This window comes from Taudactylus pleione, unplaced genomic scaffold (genome assembly GCF_031769625.1).
Source record: "Taudactylus pleione unplaced genomic scaffold, aTauple2 ptg000609l, whole genome shotgun sequence".
NCBI lineage: Eukaryota > Metazoa > Chordata > Amphibia > Anura > Myobatrachidae > Taudactylus > Taudactylus pleione.
This window is the reverse complement of record NW_028285011.1, coordinates 6,428,293-6,452,260: the sequence shown is the minus strand read 5'-3', so window position 1 is coordinate 6,452,260 and position 23,968 is coordinate 6,428,293. Positions and strand designations below refer to the sequence as shown.

General features: G+C 49.5%; 1 protein-coding gene across 1 annotated transcript in view; it reads left to right on the top strand.

The window, feature by feature from the left end:
- The first annotated feature begins 1,360 nt into the window (after positions 1-1,360).
- Positions 1,361-23,968, top strand: part of REV1 (REV1 DNA directed polymerase) — a 148,925-nt gene continuing 126,317 nt past the window's right edge. Inside the window, exons 1-3 of the mRNA XM_088454127.1 lie at positions 1,361-1,600; positions 11,394-11,460; positions 14,162-14,294. Coding sequence (XP_088310253.1) covers positions 11,404-11,460; positions 14,162-14,294 — 190 coding nt within the window. The 5' untranslated portion in view covers positions 1,361-1,600; positions 11,394-11,403. The remainder of the gene's footprint in view (positions 1,601-11,393; positions 11,461-14,161; positions 14,295-23,968) is intronic.

Here is a 23,968-nt window from a genome sequence, read left to right as displayed (position 1 = left end):
GTGAAGCCCCGCCCTCAGATTCTGAATGGCCCATGGGTCTGACAGTCACAAAACAGAGATGACCATCAGGTGAAAACATTGATGGTCATCCATTGAATAGTTTGTAGCCATCAATGGCTACTTGATATTTTGTCATTGCTGGTAACACCACTGATTGCTATCCCTAACACGTGGCAGTTTACCAGGTTCTAATTTTGTTGTATTCTCAAGATTAATGCATATCACTAACCTCTAATTTTTTTTATATAGCCCCTTTTTGTGGAACCTGTTTCAGCTGCACCATTTGTAATTTTGCAACATATGGTCCATGGTAAATCCGGCAATGGAAAATGTCTGTGATGCCCCCTTCCCTTGATGCTCTATGCATGTGCTTATTTTGGTTAATCCAGCCCTGAACACTATATACAGCACCAAACCCTCCAACATGACCCGTTCCATTTGGCACAAATTGCTCTGCTCCTGGACTTCCCTCTTAATTTATGATTGCAGCCACCTGTGTTATCAATTACCTAGTTCAGTGTTGGCTAACCTTGACACTCCAGCTGTTATGGAACTACATAACCCAGCATGCACTGCTACAGTTTTGCTATTAGGGCATGCTAAAACTGTGGCAGGGCATGCTGGGATATATAGTTCCACAACAGCTGGAGTGTCAAGGTTAGCCAACACTGACCTAGTTCAACAGAGATGGCTGCAATCATACATTAGATGGGAAGTCCAGGAGCAGAGCATTTTGTACCTAATGGAACAGATTATGTTGGAGGATAGGCAGAACATCGCAACTAACTGAATTGACCCCTATGACAAAGAGTGGGACTAATGGGATAACCATGCTATTGTAACAATACAGTCACATAACTACTCAGTTTACACGTGAAGTTACTGAGGTAACAAAAAAAAGACTTCTTAGGTTTCAAAATAGTTCAGCAATTTTGAGCCTTTAATAATATAACAAGTTAAGAGATTTGTAAGCCAAATGAAATATTATATAACAAAAAAGAAGGCACCCAGCTACTGGTGCAGCAACATGACCAGAGGCTCTGATCACCAAACAAGGCCACATAAAGAGCTGTTAGACAAATGTAACGAATAGGATTTATACACCACCCAAAAGGTAAGCTCAGACACCCCGAGGGACGCAGCAGCCGCCGCCGGGCTCGGTGTGACCCCGGGTTGTACAGCGGGCGCTGATTCTTTCATGACAACCATAGAATAGCATGGCTGTAGCGTGTGAGCGCGCAGATAGGGCACACAGCCGCTGTGCACCACCATACAAAGCCATAATGCAGACCTTGCCCGTGTCGACGGCGCCGGTTATGAATAAAGCTTGATGATGAAAGACCCGGGGAGGGGCCAGGGGCGGAGCAAGACAGAAGGCGGGAGAGACAGCAGCAGCAGGGGAAAGAGACACACAGGAAGCGCTGCAGGATATACAGACCCCCTGGGGACTGGCTGCCGGGAGGAGCCGGCGAGTGACAGCTGCAGACGGCGCTCCTCATATGTGACACCGCGACCGCCCGGCATATACTGACAGCCAGAGACGCCGGTTGGGAGAGTGCGGCTGTCACTCCAGGAATGGTGGTCTCACCCTGGGAGAAAGGTGAGCGACCGGGGAAGGGTCCTGTCCAATGTAGCCGCCCGCTGTACGCCCCAGGCTCCCTGTCACTGGCCGTGCTGCTGCTGTATGTGTATATATGGGGTGGCTGCTGTACATCAGCGTGCTGTGTGTCACTGAGTAGCAGCTGCAGCACGTATGGCGGTGGTGGGCGCTGCTGCTGCAGGAGGTGGTGGCCTGGGATGACCCACTGCTGCTGCTGGCTGTGTGAGGAGGGAGTTCCCTCTCTTGACTCCTCCCCCTGTGGCTGCTGCAGGGTTTCTCCCCCATAACAATGACAAGTGCTGAGCAGTCACTCCGGCGTCTGCCTCCTCCTCTGTCAGTGGCCGTGTATGACATCTGCATGCACCTCACGGACTCACTGGGCGGCCTCTCTCGCTGCATGTGGCCGGCAGACTCCCCCCGGCCCTCCCTGTCTGCCTTATATCAGGTCATGAGATTTGTATTTTTGTATAAATGTCAAACTATTGTTTTCTTACATATATACCCCCTCACTAGTATAAGGTCACAGGATCATTTCAGATTACACTAACACAGGGAGCAAATGGAAGTAATCCTCTTTCATATATTTTTTAAGTGTCAGTGCATAATTAATGATCATCTAATAAAAATGAGATATCTTGTGGCAAATTATTAATAGCATGTTGAACTTTAACATTTTCAAAACATTTTAGGACTTGGGACTAGACCGTTTTCTACTACAGGTTCAGTCTCCCATATCCAAAATGCTTGGGATTAGGGGTATTTTGGATATCAGAATATTCTGTATTTTTTAATATTTGCATACCGTAATGAGATATCTTGGGACCCAAATCTAAGCACATAATGCATTTGATTTATATACACCTTATACACACAGCCTGCAGGTAATTTTATACAATATTTTCAATAATTTTGTGGCTCAAACAAAGTTTGTGTACACAGTGAAACCTTTTGCTTTTTTTTATGGATCTATCTCAGTCATGCTAAAAAAAAAATCCTTATTTTGGGATGTGGATATGGGAGACTAAAGCTGCCTATCCACTAGAAGACAGGCAAAAGATTGCACGATTACGACCTTATAATCGTGCAGTTGTTTGTCAGTCTGTGATGTGCCTACACTGAACGAGCAGTCGTTCAGTGTAGGCACAATCAATTATTTGCAAACATGCTGAACCTGATAGATGCCTAAACGACAAGCGGGAGCGCGCATCGCTGGTCGTTTTAGACTTTAAAAAAAAAAAAAAAAACAATCTGCAAACTATTATCGAACGATATCGTTATCGTTCAATCACTCATTTTAATAGTCTAGTGCAGTGATTCCCAAACTTTAGAATCACGGCAGCCTAGAGTATCAGCATTGTTTTCACTGCACCCCTAAGCCAGAAGTTTGTTGATGAGAAATTCAGAGAGAGAAAATTATTAAATTGTGCTTCCCTGTCATCCTTAGGTCCAGTTATGTGATGGTGGACAGGTTTGAGCTAATATTTACCTTATATTGACCATAAATAATCTGATTTGGTACTGGAGCACCAACCTGAGGCACCCCTGCAAGTGTCCTGAGGCACCCCAGGGTGCCACGGCACACAGTTTGGGAACCACTTGTCTAGTGGATAGGCACCTTTAACCTGTAGTGTATAAAACAGATTTGTGGGGAGGTATACTTTCTCTTTCACATGTAAACAATATAGTAGCGCTAAAATGAGTAAACCATTGTATACATCTAATTAAAAAAATGAATAATTCACTTTAATAAAATACATTTGCATACACTACAAAATTAAAATTTCAAATATGAGCAAAGTGCCTCACCCTAGTGACTATCTACACATGTGTAGCCTGCTCCTATAAATACTTCCGGATTCAATAGTCCGGCATAAAAAAAGACCATATAGTTAATCTCCTCAGAAATAGTACTGTCCAATAGGTAAATATTTACTAAGTTTTTCACTGGTAGAGGGATGGTCCCATTAGCTTATGAGTTCCACGTGCACAGTTCGGAGACCTCAGATTTTCGTGGTGTGCAGAAGTGATCCAGTCCAAAGGAAAACGAAGATGAAATATAAAGTCCAAAGTGTTGGCAATATTTTTGTATCTGGCGAGTTGGTCCAGGCTTTGAATAAAAGTACAAATTCTGCGCTGGAGTACAGAGATCAATTGAAAAATGTATTAATCATATAGAAATTAAAAATATAGTGAATAAATAAAACATACATAAATACAATACACAATCAACAGGAAGAGGATTTAAAAGACCAAATTCATATGGATACATTCATAAATGTCTCAGGCAGAAGGCAGCATTTGTATCAAATAAATCGATAAAAATGGTAATGGTGAAAAGTGATGATAAATCAATCAGATAAATATATAAAAAGAGATATTTAATGAAGTAAAAACATAAAGAATGTAATCCACCTTGTATAAAGCATAGTCAGATAAAAAAACGAAATAAAAATACAATAAAGACCTGCTTATTTGGTTTAAAAAGCTAAATAGTTCATGTAGCAGGATAGATAGGCTCCAACGCATTTCGTCTACTTAAGACTTCATCTTAATCCCTTGATGAAGTCTTAAGCTGCATACACACACTATTTTTTGAACGATTATCGTTAAACGATGTCGTTTAACGATAATTGTTTGAAAAAATCGTTCACTTTCTGAGTCAAACGATGAACGATAATCGTTCATGTTTGTAGTTGTCAGACTTGTCAACTCAACGATTTTCATTAAGGGAATATGCAAAAATCGTTTGTAGTTCAAAAAAATCGTTCATTACACTTTAAAAATCTGACAGAAAATCGTTCAGAAAATCGTTGGTAACAAAATCGTTGTGTGTGTATGCAGCTTTAAGCAGACGAAATGCGTTGGAGCCTGTCTATCCTGCTACATGAACTAAATACCTTTTTAAACTAGATAAGCAGCTCTTTATTTTTTTTTTTCCATTGTTTTTATCTGACTATGTTTATACAAGGCGGATTACTGTCTTTGTTTTTACTCCATTAAATATCTTTTTATACATAAGTCTGACTTATCATCACTGTTCACCATTATAATTTTTATCGATATTATATTGTCATATCATTTGTATTTGAGACATAGGACTTGCACTTTATTGAATATATAATTATCTCGGCACTGATACATGAATTTATGATTGGTCTTTTGTGTATTTATTGCACGGCACTTTAGATATAATTAGCAACCCGCCAAGTTGTTCTCTAGTCAATTTCCCTTGTATATGTTTTTTTCTACTTCAGGGTCCATAGGGTATCCACAGGATACCTTGGGGTATAGGTGTGACGTCAGTCGCAGGGCACCAAAGAGTTAAGCTTTCAGCCTCCCAGGATGCACTAGGTCCCCCTCCTATACCCCGCCCCCAGGCCAAGGCACCTCAGTTTAGTTTGGTGCCTGGCCGGAGTCGGGTGCACCTGTTGGAGTGGGGGCTAGAAGAGCCCCTGAAGCTTATTCTTCATGCAGCTGTGGCTGCACAACTGGATGAACAGCAAGTCAGTCCTGACGTCCATGCTGTCTTCCCTACACCCCGCCGGTACCAGAACGCCGGTACTGATCCGGGGATGCTGGTGGGCGTCTGGGGTCACAGCTAGCGGTGACCCCAGATGCTCCGGACCATGGCCGGATTCAAGGGGGACAGAGGTAAGCAGCGGGGTCCCGCGGTGGGTCCCCGCTGATCACATGGTCCTAAGTCCCCAGGCAGGGGGCTCCCTGGGGACTGGCTGCAGCGTGGAGCCAGGCGACCAACCTGCGCTTCCACTACCCCCTGGGACAGCGGACCGCAGCAGAGCGGTAGCGCTGCGGCGTCCCAGGGGTTAAATGCATGCCAGGGGAGCGCGCCTTCCCTGTCTCACAGCCGGCGCCTCCCCCGCTGCACACAGCCCTCTCTGCACTGTGCTGACTGGTCCTGTGTCAGCGCTCCTCCCCCAGGCCAGCTTCTCTCTGCTCCTCGGCAGCCATCTTCTCTGCAACGCATGGTGAACGCTGCTGGAAGTCTGGAAGGAAGCATCGTAGTCTGGGTCCCCCCGCATACCTCTCCTCCGCTGTGGCTCAGGTCTGTGTATGCAGCGCTGTGTCCTACCAGGCCCTGTGTCTGTGTAGTTGAGTGATCAGCGCTGTTAGTGCAGGAATTGTTATTTCTCTGCATTGTATGTGACTGTGCTAGCGCTGCCTGTAACTATTCTTCACTAAACTGTCAGCTTTATTACTGTCCCTGTTCTTTCTGCTAAAGCCCTTGCGGTGCGGTGCTGCAGGGTGGTCTCTCGCCTATTTAATACTTAATTGGTGAGAGAGGTCACATACGTGGTGCCATCATGTCTGAAAGTGATTTTCCCCTCCGGCTACAGTGTACCACGTGCAAAGTACCGTTAGCGGAGGGGGAGGGTAGCGCGGAGGGCCTTTGCCGGCAGTGTTGTCCATGGCGCGGCCTATTACGGTTACAGCACCGGTACAGGAGCCGCCCTGGGCTTGTTTCGCTCAGGCGTTAACAGCTTTAGTGGGCCAGTTAGCTCCGCAGCCCGCGTTTACTCCGATGGGTTTGTCCCAGCAGTCTGTGGTGTCGTCACCCATGCAGGGGTTCCCACGACAATTGGTGGTACCCCACAGTCTCCCTATTTCCCCGCTCCCGGGTTCTCAGGAGCCAGCGTGGGTTAACTCCCTGACGAGTTCTTTACAGCACTTGTCGGATGTATTGCAAGGGGAGTCTGTGATGCGGCCTCATAAAAGGCCGGTGGCGTCTCTGTCCGCTCCTTATGAGGATGACGAAGGGACGTCTGATGATGGGGAGATTCTAGATCCTTACGATCAGGAACCTTTCCATACTAAGGACGCTGATGCTAAGTCCAAAGTATATATTCCTGGACTTATTCGGGCGGTCCGCACAGCCTTGGTGATTGAGGACGAAGTTCCCCCAGCGGCTAAATCTAAGTATGCCTTTTTCAAAGATGTGAAGGGCGATGCCACAGTCTTTCCTCTTTCGGGTCAGTTGGTGGACCATTTAGAGGAGGCGTGGAAACAACCTGGCAAAAGATACCAGCCGCAGAGACGCCTGGCGGTGGCTTATCCGTTCGCGGATAATTATTTTGCTAAGTGTGAATCCCCTCCACAGGTGGATTCTCACGTGACCCGTCTTGTCCGTAGTGCCACATTGCCGATGCCATCCATGTCCTCCCTTAAGGATGCTACGGACCGCAAGGTAGAAATCTGCCTGAAGTCCGCTTATTCCCTTGCAGGGGGGGCAGCACGGCCGGCTATGGCCATTTGCTGGGTTGCCAGAGCGATGGAGCGCTGGGCGGATTCATTAGAGGCTTCTTTTGAATCCGACTGTCCGGCCGAACAAGCGGAGTTGATTGGCAATCTCCGTGATTCGGCCACCTACATCAACGAGGCGGCTCTAGACATTAGTACTCTGGTGTCTAGAATTTCTTCAGCAGCGGTAGCTGCTCGTCGCACCTTGTGGCTGCGATCCTGGAAGGCGGACGCAGATCCAAGAAAGGTCTGGAAGCGTTGCCGTTTACCGGAGAAGTTCTCTTCGGTCCGGATCTGGATAAGATTGTGGCCACGCTGGCGGCAGCCAAATCTGCTTGTCTCCCGTCGGCCGCTGCTCCTTCTGGTTCTGGACCATCATCCTTTCGGTCATCTAGGGCCCAGGGCAGGCCCAAACCACAGTCGTTTCCTCGACAGGCTGGCCCTAAGAAATCGGGCAAGCCCCGGAAACAGGCATGGAGTACCAGACGTCCGGCCCCCAAGCCAGATGACAAGCCTGCGGCCTGACGGTCCGGGCCTCCCTTTGGGGGATCCCAGGGTGGGAGGCCGCCTGCTACAGTTCGCCCAGTGTTGGTCGACCACTACGACAGACACTTGGGTTCTGGAGGTGGTCTCTCACGGGTACGCCCTCTCCTTCCGGCACAGACCCCCGGCTCGATTCTTCACCACGGGTCTACCATCAGACCGGAACAAGGCTACGGAGCTGCGGAAGGTATTGCACACTATGCTCCAGGCTGGAGTTATAGTGCCTGTTCCATTCTCCCAGAGGGGCCAGGGTTTCTATTCAAATCTATTTTTGGTACAGAAACCCAATGGGTCATATCGTCCGATTCTCAACCTCAAAGCACTCAACAAGTCTTTGCGGGTCCCGAAGTTTCGGATGGAGACCCTACGGTCCATCATTCTGGCGCTGGAACCTGGGGACTACATGGTGTCATTGGACATACAGGACGCTATGGCGGTCATGGCGGCTTCTCTGCGGCTGCAAGGAGTCCGCATGTTGCCGTACTTGGACGACCTGTTATTGGTGGCAGGATCTCCAGAGCTCCTGTTACACCACTTGGACCTGACCATTGCACTGCTGCAACGGCACGGCTGGCTAATTAACTGGCAGAAGTCCACTCTAATCCCGTCTCGGAGGATTCTGCATCTTGGAGCCTTATTGGACTCGGGACAGCAAAGGATCTTCGTGACGGAGGACAAGATCTCTGCTTTACAGTCAAGGGTGCGCAGTTGTCTGCACAGCCGCCGGGTGTCCTTACACTCGGCGATGAGGTTACTGGGCTCCATGGTGTCGGTGTTCGACATGGTGGAATACGCCCAGTTTCACTCTAGACCTCTGCAGCACCTGATCCTGTCCAAGTGGAACGGGCTGCCTCAGTCTCTGAAGTTCCAGACGATTGTGCTCACCCCGGAGGTTCGCCTGTCCCTTGCGTGGTGGTTAAAGATGACCCACCTCAACAAGGGACGTCCGTTCTGGGTTCCAAATTGGGTCCTGTTGACAACGGACGCCAGTCTTCGAGGCTGGGGAGCAGTTTCGGGTCCACACTTGTTCCAGGGCAGGTGGACACCGACAGAAGCGGAGCTTCCAATAAATATCTTGGAACTCCGTGCGGTCTTCAATGCTCTCCTGCAGGCACAGCGGTTTCTCCAGGGTCACCCGGTGCAGGTCCAGTCGGACAATGCTACCACCGTGGCCTACATAAACAGGCAAGGAGGAACTCGCAGTCGGGCGGCTCTCGTAGAGGTCTCTCGGATCCTGGTTTGGGCGGAGCGCAATCTTCCGGCCATATCAGCGGTCTTCATCCCGGGAGTGCTAAATTGGGAGGCGGACTTTCTAAGTCGCCAGGACGTTCATCCAGGGGAATGGTCCCTGCACCCGGACGTTTTTCAACTACTGGTGGACAGGTGGGGTCTTCCAGAAATCGACCTCATGGCGTCCCGGCACAACAACAAGTTGCCGGTGTACGGGTCTCGCACAAGAGACGAAGGGGCGTCTCTGGTGGATGCTCTGTCCGTCCGGTGGACGTTCAGGTTCGCATACCTGTTCCCTCCGGTCTCCCTTCTTCCACGGGTAATCCGGAAATTCAAACAGGAAGGAGGGACGCTCCTGTTGATAGCTCCCGCGTGGCCCAGACGGCACTGGTTCTCAGACCTTCAGGGTCTGTCCGTGGACAGTCCTCTGCGGTTGCCGCTACGACCGGACCTTCTGTCTCAGGGTCCTTGTCTTCACCCGGACCTGACTCGGCTGTCTTTGGCGGCGTGGCTGTTGAGACGGCCATGCTGAGGTCCTGGGGGTTTGCCAGCTCTATGCTGTGTACCATGTTACGAGCTCGGAAACCGTCTTCCGCGAGGATATACCATCGCGTGTGGCATACGTTCTTCCAGTGGTGTCGACCGAGAGGTTATGCACCGCGGGAGTTTCGTCTGTCTCGGATTCTCGCCTTCCTGCAAGCGGGACTAGATCATGGGCTTCGCCTTGCTTCTTTGAAGGTACAGGTTTCGGCCCTATCTGTCTGGTTTCACCGTAGGATTGCTACAATCCCGGATGTGCGCACCTTTATGCAAGGTGTTCTCCGTATTCAGCCGCCCTTTGTTCCACCTGTGGCGCCTTGGGATTTGGCTGTGGTCCTGAGGACTCTCCAAGGACCGCCGTTTGAACCACTGGGCTCAGTGGATATTAAATGGCTAACAGCTAAGACTGTTTTCCTTCTGGCCGTTGCTTCAGCCAGACGTGTTTCTGAGTTAGGCGCTCTTTCTTGTAGACCCCCTTTCTTGGTTTTTTTCATGGGAACAGGGCAGTGCTCCGCACTCGGCCCGAGTTTCTCCCCAAAGTTGTTTCCCAGTTTCAGGTTAACGAGGAAATAGTTGTTCCGGCCTTTAACTCACCGGGTCTTTCCGTGGGTGAGGCCTCTTTGGATGTTGTGCGGGCCTTAAGGACTTATGTGGACCGCACTTCTTTGTTTAGGAAGTCGGACGCTTTGTTGTCCTCTATGGCTTCTGTAAAAAGGGTTGGCCTGCTTCAAAGCAAACTTTGGCAGCCTGGATCCGTATGGCTATTTCTGAAGCTTATCTTCATGAAGGCCTACCGGTCCCTCCTTCTCTGAAGGCTCATTCCACTAGGTCTGTGGGTCCTTCGTGGGCAGCTTGACGTGGTGCCTCGGCAGTTCAGATCTGCAAGGCTGCTACGTGGTCTTCTGTCCATACCTTCGTGAGGTATTACAGGTTTGACACCTTCGCCTCTCAGGATGCTTCCTTCGGGCGGCGGATTCTCCTTTCTGCACAGGAGCGTCCCCACCCTTAAAGGATACTGCTTTGGGACATCCCCAAGGTATCCTGTGGATACCCTATGGACCCTGAAGTAGAAAATATGAGATATGGTAAGAACTTACCCTTGTTATCTCTATTTCTACGAAGTCCATAGGGTTCCACAGGACTCCCGCCCTGTCGCACCTGTGCTGCAGATGGGCTTTGCTCTGGTCACCGGTTTTCCGTCTCCCTCTGGTGAGAATGTGATTCTTGTATGTGTCCAGATCTTTGTTCTCTCTCTTCCTTCTCCTCCGGCCTATGGCTTGGTAACTAACTGAGGTGCCTTGGCCTGGGGGCGGGGTATAGGAGGGGGACCTAGTGCATCCTGGGAGGCTGAAAGCTTAACTCTTTGGTGCCCTGCGACTGACGTCACACCTATACCCCAAGGTATCCTGTGGAACCCTATGGACTTCGTAGAAATAGAGATAACAAGGGTAAGTTCTTACCATATCTCATATTTTTTTGTATGGCACCAATATTAATTTATTATTGATTTGAGCTGACTCCCTTATGATTAGGCATCTAGCGATTGTATTGTCTGGGTTATCCATAGGATATCATAAGTGGTATATATATTTTTTGGTGCTATCTGCCACACTCGTCTACATTAAAATTATTGTTCTTCAGTGTTGTTTGGGTAAAGAACCAAGATGTGTATTTATAGTTTTATAGTTTGACTCTCCACTGTTAATTGGCAAAAGGAATTTTATAGATATATTCATGCATATGCCTAATGTCACTCAATGGCTCTGTCATAATCTTTGAATACGCATGATTAAATCATAACCAGGGTAATGACATACAATATTTTAAGATGACAGAATGGCATGGCTGAAATGTTCTACATATACCTCTTGTGTAACCGTGTTAAAATTGGACACTCCTAGGTTAATAATTCTCTGGAATTTTGGCTGACTTTTCGCACATCTCAGAACTCGGGTGCGAGCAGAAATAATGGGCGCCTGCAACACTAGCGCCTGATTGGAGCAAGAATTGAATAGCTCCGCTGGGCGCCCCCCCAAAAATTGAATCTTGCCCTTTGTCACAGTTACCTTTTATAGACTGGTTTAGACAAGCAACCCTGTCCTCCGACAATGTTTTCCTTGGGAATGGCCCTCACAAATGCATTTAAACCACATTTTCAATACAGAAAATCCCATATTAAAAAAAAACAAGAACGTTTGACTATTTATTTTTGTTTGTTTGACAGGAGCTTCACCATGCGTAGAGGAGGGTGGAGGAATCGTGCCAGCAGTAATGATGGCTGGGGTGCCTGGGTATGTCATAAATGGAAAATTTATAATTTTGTCATTGATCTTACCTTTGTTTTATCACCTTGTTTTTTATTTTTTATCCAAACTCTGATAATATTCACTTTGAGGCTATAGATAGGTTTTCTTCCTTTTAATACCATTTGTTGCTGCCCACTAGTCTGCTTTTGTTAGCACCCTCTAGTATAGAGGTTTACATTATCTGAGTCTAAAGGCGGTTACACACTTGACGATATGTCATCTGGTCTAGCGGATAGGACGACATATCATCCACATCGGCCAGTGTGTACCCGCTATGTTGCTGATGATGCGCATCCGACGGGCAATCTTGTCATCAGGGGCCATGCTGCTGAATGTTACGCCAAAAATTCTGTGGACCTTACGACCAATTTTGGATTATCGTGCTCGCGATACCTGTGGTATCCAATTTTTACTCAGGCTGTGGACAGCTGCCGAGGATGTGTGCCGGGAGTGGGCGCAGGGTTAGCGAGGGTAGTGTAGTGTGTGCGGAGAGCGGTTGCAGGGTTAGGTGTAGTGAAGGTAGTATGTGCAGGATTATGGGTAGTACCTCTCCTGTGCCCAGCTGGACCATGAAAGCTGTATGTGACGCTGGAGAAGAGGAGTAGGAGGACAGCACTGCAGCAGGTGAGTAATTAAGGACTAATTGGGCTAATTGTTAACATCCAATTGCTTAATTAGTAATCAGGGGGGGGGTTGTCCACAGGGTTCCAGAGCAATTGCCGAAATAAATCCCCACGCCAAGTTGAATACTAAAAATCTCGCTACTGTGTAAACACCCTGCAAGTAAGAGACTTTTACCACAATAGATTTTTATTGAAGAAGAGTATGGTACAGTTAAGACAATATGTCAATCTGTAAATTATATATGTAACAAGAGGGGGTTTGCACTCTACACGTAAACTAGGGAAAGAAAACAAAGGACAGTAGGAACAATTGCAATACTCTAAATTAAAATGGGTACACACATAACAAGGTAGCGGTCATAGGTAGTATACCCCACTAGCTGGCTGTCCAAATACCATGTTAGGAGGAACCAGTAGAGCTTGACGGGGCAATATAGGTAAAGTAAAAGTCATGCCACGGTCTCCATTTAACTAATGGTGCAGACGTCGATGTGGAGTATTTAAAGCCAAATGTCTCAATCTCAAAGCTCCGTTGAATACTGTAATACTCCTTTGCACTGCTGCAAAAACCCAGGTTATTGCCGGGTCTACCTGGGTCACAGTGTAAAAGGTCCCTAAAAAAAACCCGGGTCAAGTGACCCGGGAATCCAACCCAGGTAGCTACTAGGGATGGACCCGGGTAATGGTGCAGTGTAAACTGCGTGACCAGGGTTATCCGACCTGGGTCATGCCTAAAATGAGCTGATTGGTGTTGTGGAGCAGTCACCTCCCACTTTGTATGAGCTCAAGGTTTAGCAGGGCAGACCTGGGTTCAGTGTGAACAGGGCAGACCTGGGAGTAACCCAGATCGAAGGTGCACTGTAAACTGGGTCTGACCTGGGTTGGAACCATGTCCAAAAACACAGGTCGGACCCGGGTTTTTGGAGGAAAAGAGGTATTAATGACTTTAGTTTGAGAGGAGGATCAGGTCTCTTCCAATCTTGCAGCCCTCGCAGCTATAAGGATGTGATCATTCACATATTTGTTGTAGGATTGAACCATAGGGGGGGAACTGATGTAAAAAAGCTATTTCAGGCGAATGAGGGAGAGACACAGATGTAACTTGAGAAATGAAATCGAAAATTTCGGCCCAAAAAGGTTGGATGACTGGACAGGACCAAAAAATGTGCATCATAGAACCCACCTCTCCACAGTTCCTCCAACAGTATCTGGATGAATCAGACCCGATTTTATGTAGCTTATCTGGGGTATAGTACAGCCTGTGGTTAACTTTATACAGCATCTCTGAGTGATTTATATACTTATGCTGTCCATACATGCTACAATTATCGGGGCGATCCGCCATGGTATTGGCGGATCGCCACGATAATTGTAGCGTGTGGGGGGGCGACCGAGGGTTAAATATTGCCCGTCCGACTGTCGGTCGCATCGAGCAGTGTATGCACAGCCTGCGGCCGACAGACAGACATTTCCTGTGTTCCTTCCTACGGAAGGAACAGGGAAATGTCTCCTCCCCCGGGGGCGGAGCGCGGATGTCTGCCGAATATACTGTGTCTGTCGGTCTGACAGGGATTTTATCTGGCCATGTATGCCCAGCATAAGACATACTAAATTTATTACAAGTGCAAGATTTTTGGTAAGCTCACACCTAATTGGATATGCCCCTAAGTGTGTGAGTGTGTATGTGTATGTGTATGTGTGTATATATATATATATATATATATATATATATATATAATCTATAACCATACATACATGCAATGGGGAATAAATGGTAACTATAGTAACGGTATGAATCGCCCCTCTCCAAATGTGTGTGTATATAATATTCTCTTGAATATAACAGCTTTTTGTAGTGACTATAAGATGAAAAGCATTATACAACAGCAATTTTTTTTTCCCCTAGTTTTTGGAACTTTTAGAAGCTGTCTCCTATAATACCAATAAGTCATAACCATCTAGATGTAACTGCATGTAGAGGTTGTTGTTAGTGTCTATTCCATCACATAATGGTAACTAGTAATAAGCGGTCCATGGTAATTGTATTCTCCATTTTGCGCTAGGGTGGATACATATCAGCGAAGGTACAGAAATTAGATGAACAGTTCCGACTGGACACACCACTGCAGCAGCAGAAAGATGGAACATCATCTAATATTTTTAATGGAGTTTCTATTTATGTAAATGGCTATACAGGTATGTTTGGAATTATTAGTTTATGAAATATTTTTTTTTTTGTTATACAATCCATGTAATTTGTTGACAGATGGGAGCTTCACCGTCTTTTAAAGAGCATGTATGTTTCACTTAAATCTGTTTTATAGATCAGTAGATCACAAGAGATATGGTAAGAACTTACCTTTGTTATCTGTTTCTACGAAGTCCATAAGGTACACAGGGTTGACCTTGGGGTATAGCTGGATCTGGATCCACGGGCACCACGCAGTTAAAGCTTTAGCTGCTCCCAGGATGCTCTTGGGTCCATCCTCCTCTATACCCCGCCCCCGAGCCACAGGCACCTCAGTTGGTAAGCAGCCCAGGCCGGAGGAGGAGACTAAACAGAGAGAAGGAAGACTGGACCACACAAGAAAACCATACTCGCAGAAAAGGGAGACGGAAAACTGGTGACCAGCAACACAGCCCTTTTGAAGCCAGGTGCGTCAGGGCAGGCGCCCTGTGGACCCTATGGACTTCGTAGAAACAGAGATAACAAAGGTAAGTTCTTACCATATCTCTTGTTTTCTACTTCAGGTCCATAGGGGGTCCACAGGGTTGACCTTGGGGATGTCCCAAAGCAGTTCAACTAAGGGCGGGGACGCTCCTGTGCTGAAAGGAGAATTCTGCGCCCAAAGGATGCATCCTGAGAGGCAAAGGTGTCAAACGCATAAAACCTCAAAAACGTCTGAATGGAAGACCAAGTGGCTGCCTTGCACAGCTGAACCGCGGAGACACCACGTCTAGCAGCCCAAGAAGGGACCACAGACCGAGTGGAATGAGCCTTAACAGAGGCTGGAACAGGTAAACCTTCCTGTACATAAGCCTCACGAATAACAGAACAAAGCCAACGGGCAACAGTTTGTTTGTTGGCAAGCGAACCCCTCTTATGAAAACCAAAGAGGACAAACAAAGAATTGGATCTTCTAACAGAAGCGGTCCGATCAACAAATTCTGAGAGCACGGACAACGTCCAATGAAGCCTCGCCAGCTGTAAGATCAGGGGATTGAAAAGCTGGCACCACCAGTTCCTGATTGATGTGAACTTAGAGACAACTTTAGGCAAAAACTCAGGACGAGTGCGAAGCACTGCTCTGTCCTGGTGAAAAATTAAGCAGGGGGGACTACAGTAAAATGCCCCCAACTCTGATACCCTCCTGGCCGAAGCAATTGCCAGGAGAAACAGTCTTGAGTGTTAACCACTTGAGGTCAACTGACTCAAGAGGTTCAAAAGGAGGTCCCTGCAGGACCCGAAGAACCACTGCCAAGTCCCACGGAGTCACTGGAGGCACAAAGGGAGGCTGGATTCTAAGAACACCCTGGAAAAAGGTGTGAACGTCAGGCAGTGTAGCGATTCTACGTTGGAACCACACAGACAGAGCTGATACATGGACCTTCAGGGAAGCAAGACGTAAGCCCAGGTCAAGACCTGACTGCAGAAATGCCAAAATCCTAGAAACCCTGAACACCTGAGGATCAAAGTTTCTGGACTCGCACCACTGAAAGTAAGTGTACCACACTCTGTGGTAAATCCGTGCAGAGGCAGGTTTACGCGCCCTCAGCATGGTACTGATGACAGAGCTTGAAAAGCCCTGGGACCTTAAGACTGCTGTCTCAAGAGCCACGCCGTCAACGACAGCCGACCCAGATCTGGGTAAAGGCAAGGCCCCTGAGACAGCAGGTCCCGACGCTGAGGCAGAAGGAACAGGGCATCTACGGACAAGCTCCTGAGATCGGAGTACTAAGGACGTCTGGGCCACGCTGGAGCCACCAGCAGAAACGTGCCCCCGTCCTGTTTGATTTTTCTTAGTACCCGAGGTAGCAGGGAGGTCGGAGGGAACAGGTATTCTAGGTGAAATGTCAATTTCACCGACAGCGCGTCCACCAGGCTTGCGCCTGCGTCCCTTGTCCTTGAGCTGTACACGGGTAACTTGTAATTGTGATGGGAGGCCATCAGGTCCAATTCCGGCAGTCCCCATTTGTCCACGAAAGTTGAAACACCTCTGGGTGAAGCGACCATTCCCCGGGATGCACGTCGTGACGGCTGAGGAAGTCTGTCTCCCAATTGAGGACTCCCGGGATGAAGACTGCCGAGATTGCTGGAAAGTGGCACTCCGCCCAAGCCAGGATCTGAGACACCTCCGACATCGCAGCTCGACTGCGAGTTCCTCCCTGGTGATTGCTGTACGCCACCGTGGTCGGATTGCACCCGAACTGCCCTTCCGTGAAGAGCGGTGCCTGACGACAGCAGAGCCCTGTACACGGCCTGCGGTTCCAGCACGTTTATGGGAAGAACTGCTTCGACCGCAGACCAACGGCCCTGAAGAGACAACGAGCCGGTCACTGCCCCCCAACCCCGGAGACTGGCATCTGTTGTGAGCAGAACCCAGTCCGGGATCCAAAAGGGGCGACCCTCGAGATGAGCTGGCTGAAGCCACCAAGCTAGAGACTGGCGCACTTCCGAGGACAAGACCAGTGTCTGGGATCGGATCCAGTGAGGTAACCCGTTCCATTCCGATCAGGGGCCTGGAATGGAACTGGGCAAATTCCACCATGTCGAATGCCGACACCATGGACCCTAGGACTCTCATGGCCGAGTGTACCGACACCCTGGCACTGCTCAGGCAACTGTGTATCCGCAGTTGTAGGGAGGACACCTTTTCCGGAATCAGGAAAATCCTTTGCTGACGAGAATCCAGAAGGGCTCCCAAATGAACCATCCGTTGTGATGGGATCAGAGATGACTTCTTCCAATTTATCAACCACCCGTGTGCCTGAAGACAAGCGATGGTCAGGTGGAGATGTCGAAGTACCTCCGGGGAGCTCGCCAGCAGAAGATCATCGTCCAGATATGGCAGCCGCCTTATACCCTGGCCCAAAGGTGGACGGCCATAATTGCCATCACCTTGGTGAACACCCTAGGAGCCGTGGAAAGGCCAAAAGGCAACGCCCGAAACTGGTAGTGATGTTGCAGGATAGCAAACATCAGATACCACTGGTGTGCCAGTGCTATGGGCATGTGGAGATAGGCGTCCTGGATATCCAGGGAGACCATGTAATCCCCGGGTTCCATCGCCAGAATGATGGAATGTAACTTTTCCATCCTGAACTTGGGAACTCTGAGGTATTTGTTCAGAGACTTCAAATTCAGGATAGGGCGATGAGAACCATTGGGCTTCTGTACCAGAAACAGTAGAATAGTACCCCGTCCCGCGTTGAGACTGTGGAACGGCAGCAATGACCCCTGCTTGTAGCAAGGATTGTATAGCCACCTGAATCTGGGAAGCTTTGATCTTGTCCAGAGAAGGACTCGTGCAAAAAAACTGGTGGGGCGGCCTGACCCGAAAAGACAGGGCGTACCCCTGAGAGACTACTTCTCGAACCCAGGCATCTGTGGTGGTATTGTGCCAACACTGGGCGAATTGGAGAAGTCTGCCTCCCACTCTAAGGTCCCCCAGAGGGAGGCCCGTCCCATCAGGCAGCAGATTTATCCTCCTGCTTGGAAGAAGGGCGCCGAGCACTCCAGGCTTGCTTCTTGGGTTTAGAGGCGGTCTTAGCCGCCGATTGCCTCGGGAAGGACTGACCTTTTGCCTTACCCTGATCCCGAAAGGAACGAAAGGCCAAGCTCCGGACCTTGGCAGGCGTTGCTGCTGAAGGGAGGAAAGCTGACTTGGGTTTAGCCAGGGTATCCACTATTTTGTCCAAGTCCAGACCAAATAGCAATTCTCCATTGAAAGGTAAGGCCTCCAGGTCTTTCTTTGAATCGGAGTCCGCTCTCCAGGACCTCAGCCATAAGGATCGGCGGGCAGACACTGCTGCAGCAGATACTCGAGAGGTCAGCAGACTAGCATCCAAAGAGGCTTCTCCAATGTAAGAAGCAGCGTCTCTCACCTAACAACGCCCTCTGGACATCCGCAGCATCGTCCGGAAAGGTATCCTCTAATGCGTTGGCCCAGCCCTCAATGGCCTTGGCCATCCAGGAGATGGCCATGGACGGTCGGGCCACTGCCCCTGAGAGGGGAGTAAATGGACTTTAAGCAAGTCTCAACTTTTCTGTCCGTGGGATCCTTCAGCGAGGATATAGACTGTAATGGCAAAGTAGCGCTCCTTATTAAACTGGTGACATGGGAATCCACCGCCGGTGGAGTTTCCCATTTTTTACAATGTGCCTCAGGAAAATGGTAACTAGAAGCCAACCGCTTCTGTGGCAGGAATCTCTTACTGGGTGCCTGCCAAGCCACCGCCATATGATCCGTCAACTGATCAGACAGGGGAAACACCGCAGAAGCCACCTTACTTTTTTTGAAACTAGGATACTTCGACTTAGGAGCTGGTGCCTCATCCTCTATTAGGAAAATGGCTCGTACCGCCCTAACCAGTGCTCGCACATTAATGGACGACTTGGTATCTACCTCCTGGACCGATGTGTCCGAGTCAGTGTCATCATGAACCTCCCCATCATCTGAGGACCCCTCGGAGTCCGATAAATGCGCCGCCTGCGCCATTAGTGTGCCTTTTGACGCCCTAGAAGGCATGTCATTCTGCAACATTGACTGAAAAGCCGAAGACGCGGCCGCCAAATTTTGTACTGAATTGGAGAGCACATCCACCCAGGGTGGAGGAATCGCCACAAGGGCCTGGAAGGGCACCACAGACTGCTGCGTCACAGGGGAAGAACCAACAGACTGAGACCCGGGGGGGCTCCGCAATAATTGCGGGACACCCGGGGAATGGGGGACGGCCGGTTGGGGCAACGCAATAGACACCAGCACCTGAGAAAACTTCGCCCATGGTGGTTCCTGCGTCATAGGAGGTTTTGATGGGCCAGGAACCACCTGGCACAGTCTACACAGGCCATCCTGTGACAAATCCTCCCTATCCACTCCTGCAGAACAGCGTCCGCAGGAGACCAACACCGGAGCCACGGAGTGCTCAATCTCCTCTTCTGACATGACAAAATATATTATATAAATAAATCTGGCAACAGAGCAGAATCAAGCGCACTCGCCAGTGTGCTGAACAACAGCCCACAATATGGTACTGTGTAGCACACAACTGTATGTGACGGACCTCACAAATACGTGATTTATATAGGTGAGGTCTGTAGAAACGCCCCTCCCCCACACACCTGTAGGGTTTGTAGGAGAAGTAAATGGATAGGTATAAGCTGACAGTAAGTAGAAATAAGCAGACAGGCAGCACTAGCAAAAGTCACATACCATGCAGAGAAAATATACTCGCTGCACCTTTCCACTACAATCAACCTGCCCAGATTCAGTGTCTGGGAGGGCTATAGTGCTGTGTACGCTGTCCTTGATCGGGGGAGAGGTACACAGGGGGACCGGTCCGCGTGCTCCCTGAGAGATCTGCGCTGCCACAGAGAAAATGGCCCCCAGAGACCTCAGAGGAGGAGTGGCCGAATAACTGCAGCTCAGCGACGCCAGACTACGTGCTGAAAGGCGCGCTGAGCTGAGGGGAGGAGCCGCTAAACAGGGAAGGCTTCCTCCCCTGGCTAGCTATTAACCCCTGGGTTGCCGGCATCCCGCTTGCCGCTAAATAACCCTGGTGGTCTAGTGGACTGACTGGGTATTCCTCCGATGGAGGGGGATCCCGCCGCCACCGCTAGCAGCCCCCTGTCTGTCCCCTAGAACCGGGGGCAAAGGACTGTATAGTAAGACCCGCGAGCCGCCGCTAATTGGCGACTCGCGGCTTACCTTCTCCCCATCGACTCCGGCAGCAGTCCAGGGAGGTCCCCAAAGTCCGGCTAGTACGGACTCTGGCCTCCCGCCGCGTTTTCCAGTGCAATACTGGCGTCACGGCGCCAGCGGGGAGTAAGAGCGGCAGCGTGGGCGTCTGTACAGACAGCCCTTCGCTGCCACACTGAAGAGCCCCTGTTAAAAATAAAAACTAACAGGCTCTTTTTTTTTTTTTTAATTAAAAAGCTTTGGGCGCTGCTCCTGCAGCCCCCTTGCGCTGGGTGACCCGACTCCGGCCAGGCACCAACTCAAACTGAGGTGCCTGTGGCTCGCGGGCGGGGTATAGAGGAGGATGGACCCAAGAGCATCCTGGGAGCAGCTAAAGCTTCAACTGCGTGGTGCCCGTGGATCCAGATCCAGCTATACCCCAAGGTCATCCCTGTGGACCCCCTAATGACCCTGAAGTAGAAATGTTCTTATAGTACTACATTTATATAATTATTATTTAAAACTTGCAATATCCACACTGAGTAAAAGTAACATTAACCGGCCCATTTGGAAGATGCTGCTGCTTTTCATTCACAATTTCCAGGTTTGGAGATGTAGTTTTTCTGTAGTACACATTCTGTATGCACCATACATATGGTTGCTTAGCAACACTCACAGCCGCACATCCTGTGTCTACGCTGAAATAACCTTTGTGTTACATGTGCTGTTACTGGATCAGGGCCAAATGCAGGACAAACTATAGAAAAACATAATTTATAAAAGAAAAGCGGAAATATATAGTGTTTATTTACGCTTGTGGTCAACATATATAGACCAATGTCGAGCAGTTATGTATATAACATGTTACAACAGTGCATTTATTGGGTGGTGTTAATATTAATATTTATACACACACGCTACATGGCAAAAACTATGTGTACCCACCGATGCGACACACGACCCGGCTGCTGACGGGCTGACATCTCGGTCGGCCCGTACACACTGGGGAAACCGGTGCCCGCCGTCGTGCGCATGCTCAGTGCACAACATCGACCCACTTGCGAGCGGACAGCCGCTTGCGAGTGGGTCTGAATCAGGCCCTTTATCCTCTCTCCAGTAAGGATATGGAATGGATGTGGCACCCAAGGTTAAAGTACCCAGAGAGGTTATCCAAGCCCACCACTATTCTAATTACCAATGCTTCTGGGGGTGACATGAATAGAACATTTTCAGGCCATCTAGAAGTCCATATATGTTGCGGCTGGGGCATCTCTTTTTAGCCTTTGCTTGGAGAAGCTTCGAAAACAGAAAAGATTTTATAAAACTTTTGGATTCAGTATATTCTGTCAGTATTCTGTGGGTTGCGTCCAGTAACAGGGACCGCTGGTGCTTCTGTCGGTTTCTTACGGCTGGCTGCATAGCGTGGCCATGCAGCTTTGTGCTCTTGCAGTGGGGTACATTAGACTCTGCACTTCAACACTTCATCAGCGCTAATCCTTCACTGATTAAAATGAACCCGACCACTTTTTGGCAGTGTACTATTGCCGTGGATTGTGCTGTGAGTCTGTCTCCTAAAGATCTACTTATGTTGTCTTGTTTTCCGTGTGGAAAAGCAAACTGGAGATCTACATCATGATGTTCAGTGCCTCTAAGGGCTGTCGTCATGCAAGTCTAGATGCCCTCCCAACTGCCTGATGCTCTGGTGCAGCAGCATGGTTTTTTCCCACAGAACCACTGACTGCAGCTCTGAATACCTCACAGCTCGGGATTCCTCATCCTCTGGAGGACAGGGATCCATATGCATGTCGAGGACTCCACAATCAATTGTGCTATTCACTTTGAGTTAGAACCAGGGAATTTTCGTTTCTGAGAAGGCCAAAGTGGCAATTATTTCCTTTCTCACTGGACAAGCATTGGCCTCTCTTGTTGGGGCGTAACAATGCTCTGCTATTTAGTTCAGCCTTTTCTACTTAAGGGTCCATAGGGGGTCCACAGGGTTGACCTTGGGGGTATAAGCTGGATCTGGATCCATGGGCACCACGCAGTTAAAGCTTTAGCTGCTCCCAGGATGCACTTGGGTCCGTCCTCCTCTATACCCCGCCCCCGGCCACAGCACCTCAGTTTGAGTTGGTGCCCGGCCGGAGTCGGGTCACCTGCGCAGGGGGGCTGCAGGAGCAGCCCCCAAAAGCTTTCTATTTTTATTTAAAAAAAAAAAAAAAGAGCCTGTTAGATTTTTATTTTAAAACAGAGGCTCTAGTGTGGCAGCGACGGGCTGTCTATGCAGACGCCCACGCTGCCGCTCTCCTTCCCCGCTGGCGCCGCGACGCCAGTACTGCACTGGGGATCGCGGCGGGAGGCCAGAGTCCGTACTAGCCGGACTCTGGGTCCCTCCCTGGACTGCTGCCGGAGTCGCCGGGGACAAGGTAAGCCGCGAGTCGCCGATTAGCGGCGGCTCGCCGGTATTGCCTGCACATGTAGTCCTTTGCCCCCGGTCCTAGGGGACAGACCGGGGGCCGCTAGCGGTGGCGGCGGGCTCCCCCTCTGAGGAGGAATAACCCGTGGCACCACTAGACCACTAGGGATATATGGCAAGCGGGATACCGGCAAGCCCTGGGGTTAATATGCTAGCCAGGGGAGGAAGCCTTCCCTGTCAGCGGCTCCTCCCCTCAGCTCAGCGCGCCTTTCAGCACGGAGTCTGGCGTCGCTGAGCTGCAGTTACACGGCCACTCCTCCTCTGAGGTCTCTGGGGGCCATTTTCTACAAGTGGCAGCGCAGATCTTCAGGGAGCACGCGGACCGGTCCCCCTGTGTACCTCTCTCCCGATTTAAGGACAGTGTACACAGCACTATAGCCCTCCCAGACACTGAATCTGGGCAGGTTGATTGTAGTGGAAAGGTGCAGTGAGTATATCTTCTCTGCATGGTATGTGACTTTTGCTAGTGCTGCCTGTCTGTGCTTATTTTCCGCTTACTGTCAGCTTATACCTATCCCTTTACTTCTCCTACAAGCCCTACAGGTGTGTGGGGGAGGGGCGTTTCTGCAGACCTCACCTATATAAATCACGTATTTGTGAGGTCCGTCACATACAGTTGTGTGCTACACAGTGCCGTATTGTGGGCTGTTGTTTAGCACACCGGTGAGTGCGTTTTCTTCTGCCCTGTTGCCAGATATATTTTTTGACTATATAATATATTCTGTCATGTCAGACGAGGAGGTTGAGCGCTCAGTGGCTCCGGTGTTGGCCTCCTGCGGACGCTGTTCTGCAGGAGTAGATAGGGAGGATTTGTCACAGGATGGCCTGTGTAGTCGATGCCAGGTGGCTCCTGGCCCATCCAGACCTTCTCTGGCGCAGGAACCACCGTGGGCAATGTTTTCTCAAGTGCTGGTGTCTATTGCGGACCGTCTGTCGGTCCCGACTGCTCTCCCTACTAGGGCGTTGCCCCAGCCGACCATCCCCCATTCCCCGGGTGTCCCGCAGTTATTGCGGAGTCCTCCTGGGTCTCAATCAGTAGGTCCCTATGCGGGGTTGCCTATGTATATACAGGCTTCCCCTGTGCCGCAGCAGCCTGTGGTACCTTTTCAGGCCCCTATGGCGACTCCTCCACCATGGGTGGATGTGCTCTCCAACTCCGTGCAAAATTTGGCGGCCGCTTCCTCGGCTTTTCAGTCAATGTTGCAGACTGACATGCCTTCTAGGATTTCAAAACGCCCACTCATGACACGGGCTGCTCAGGTATCGGACTCAGAGGGTTCCTCAGATGATGAGGAGGTCCCTGATGACACTGACTCGGACGCCTCGGTCCAGGAAATGGATACCAAGTCGTCCATTAATGTGCGAGCACTAGTTAGGGCGGTGCAAGCTATTCTTCTTATAGAGGATGAGGCACCGGTTCCTAAGTCGAAGTTTCCTAGTTTCAAAAAAACTAAGGTGGCTTCTGCGGTGTTTCCCCTGTCGGATCAGTTGACTGATCA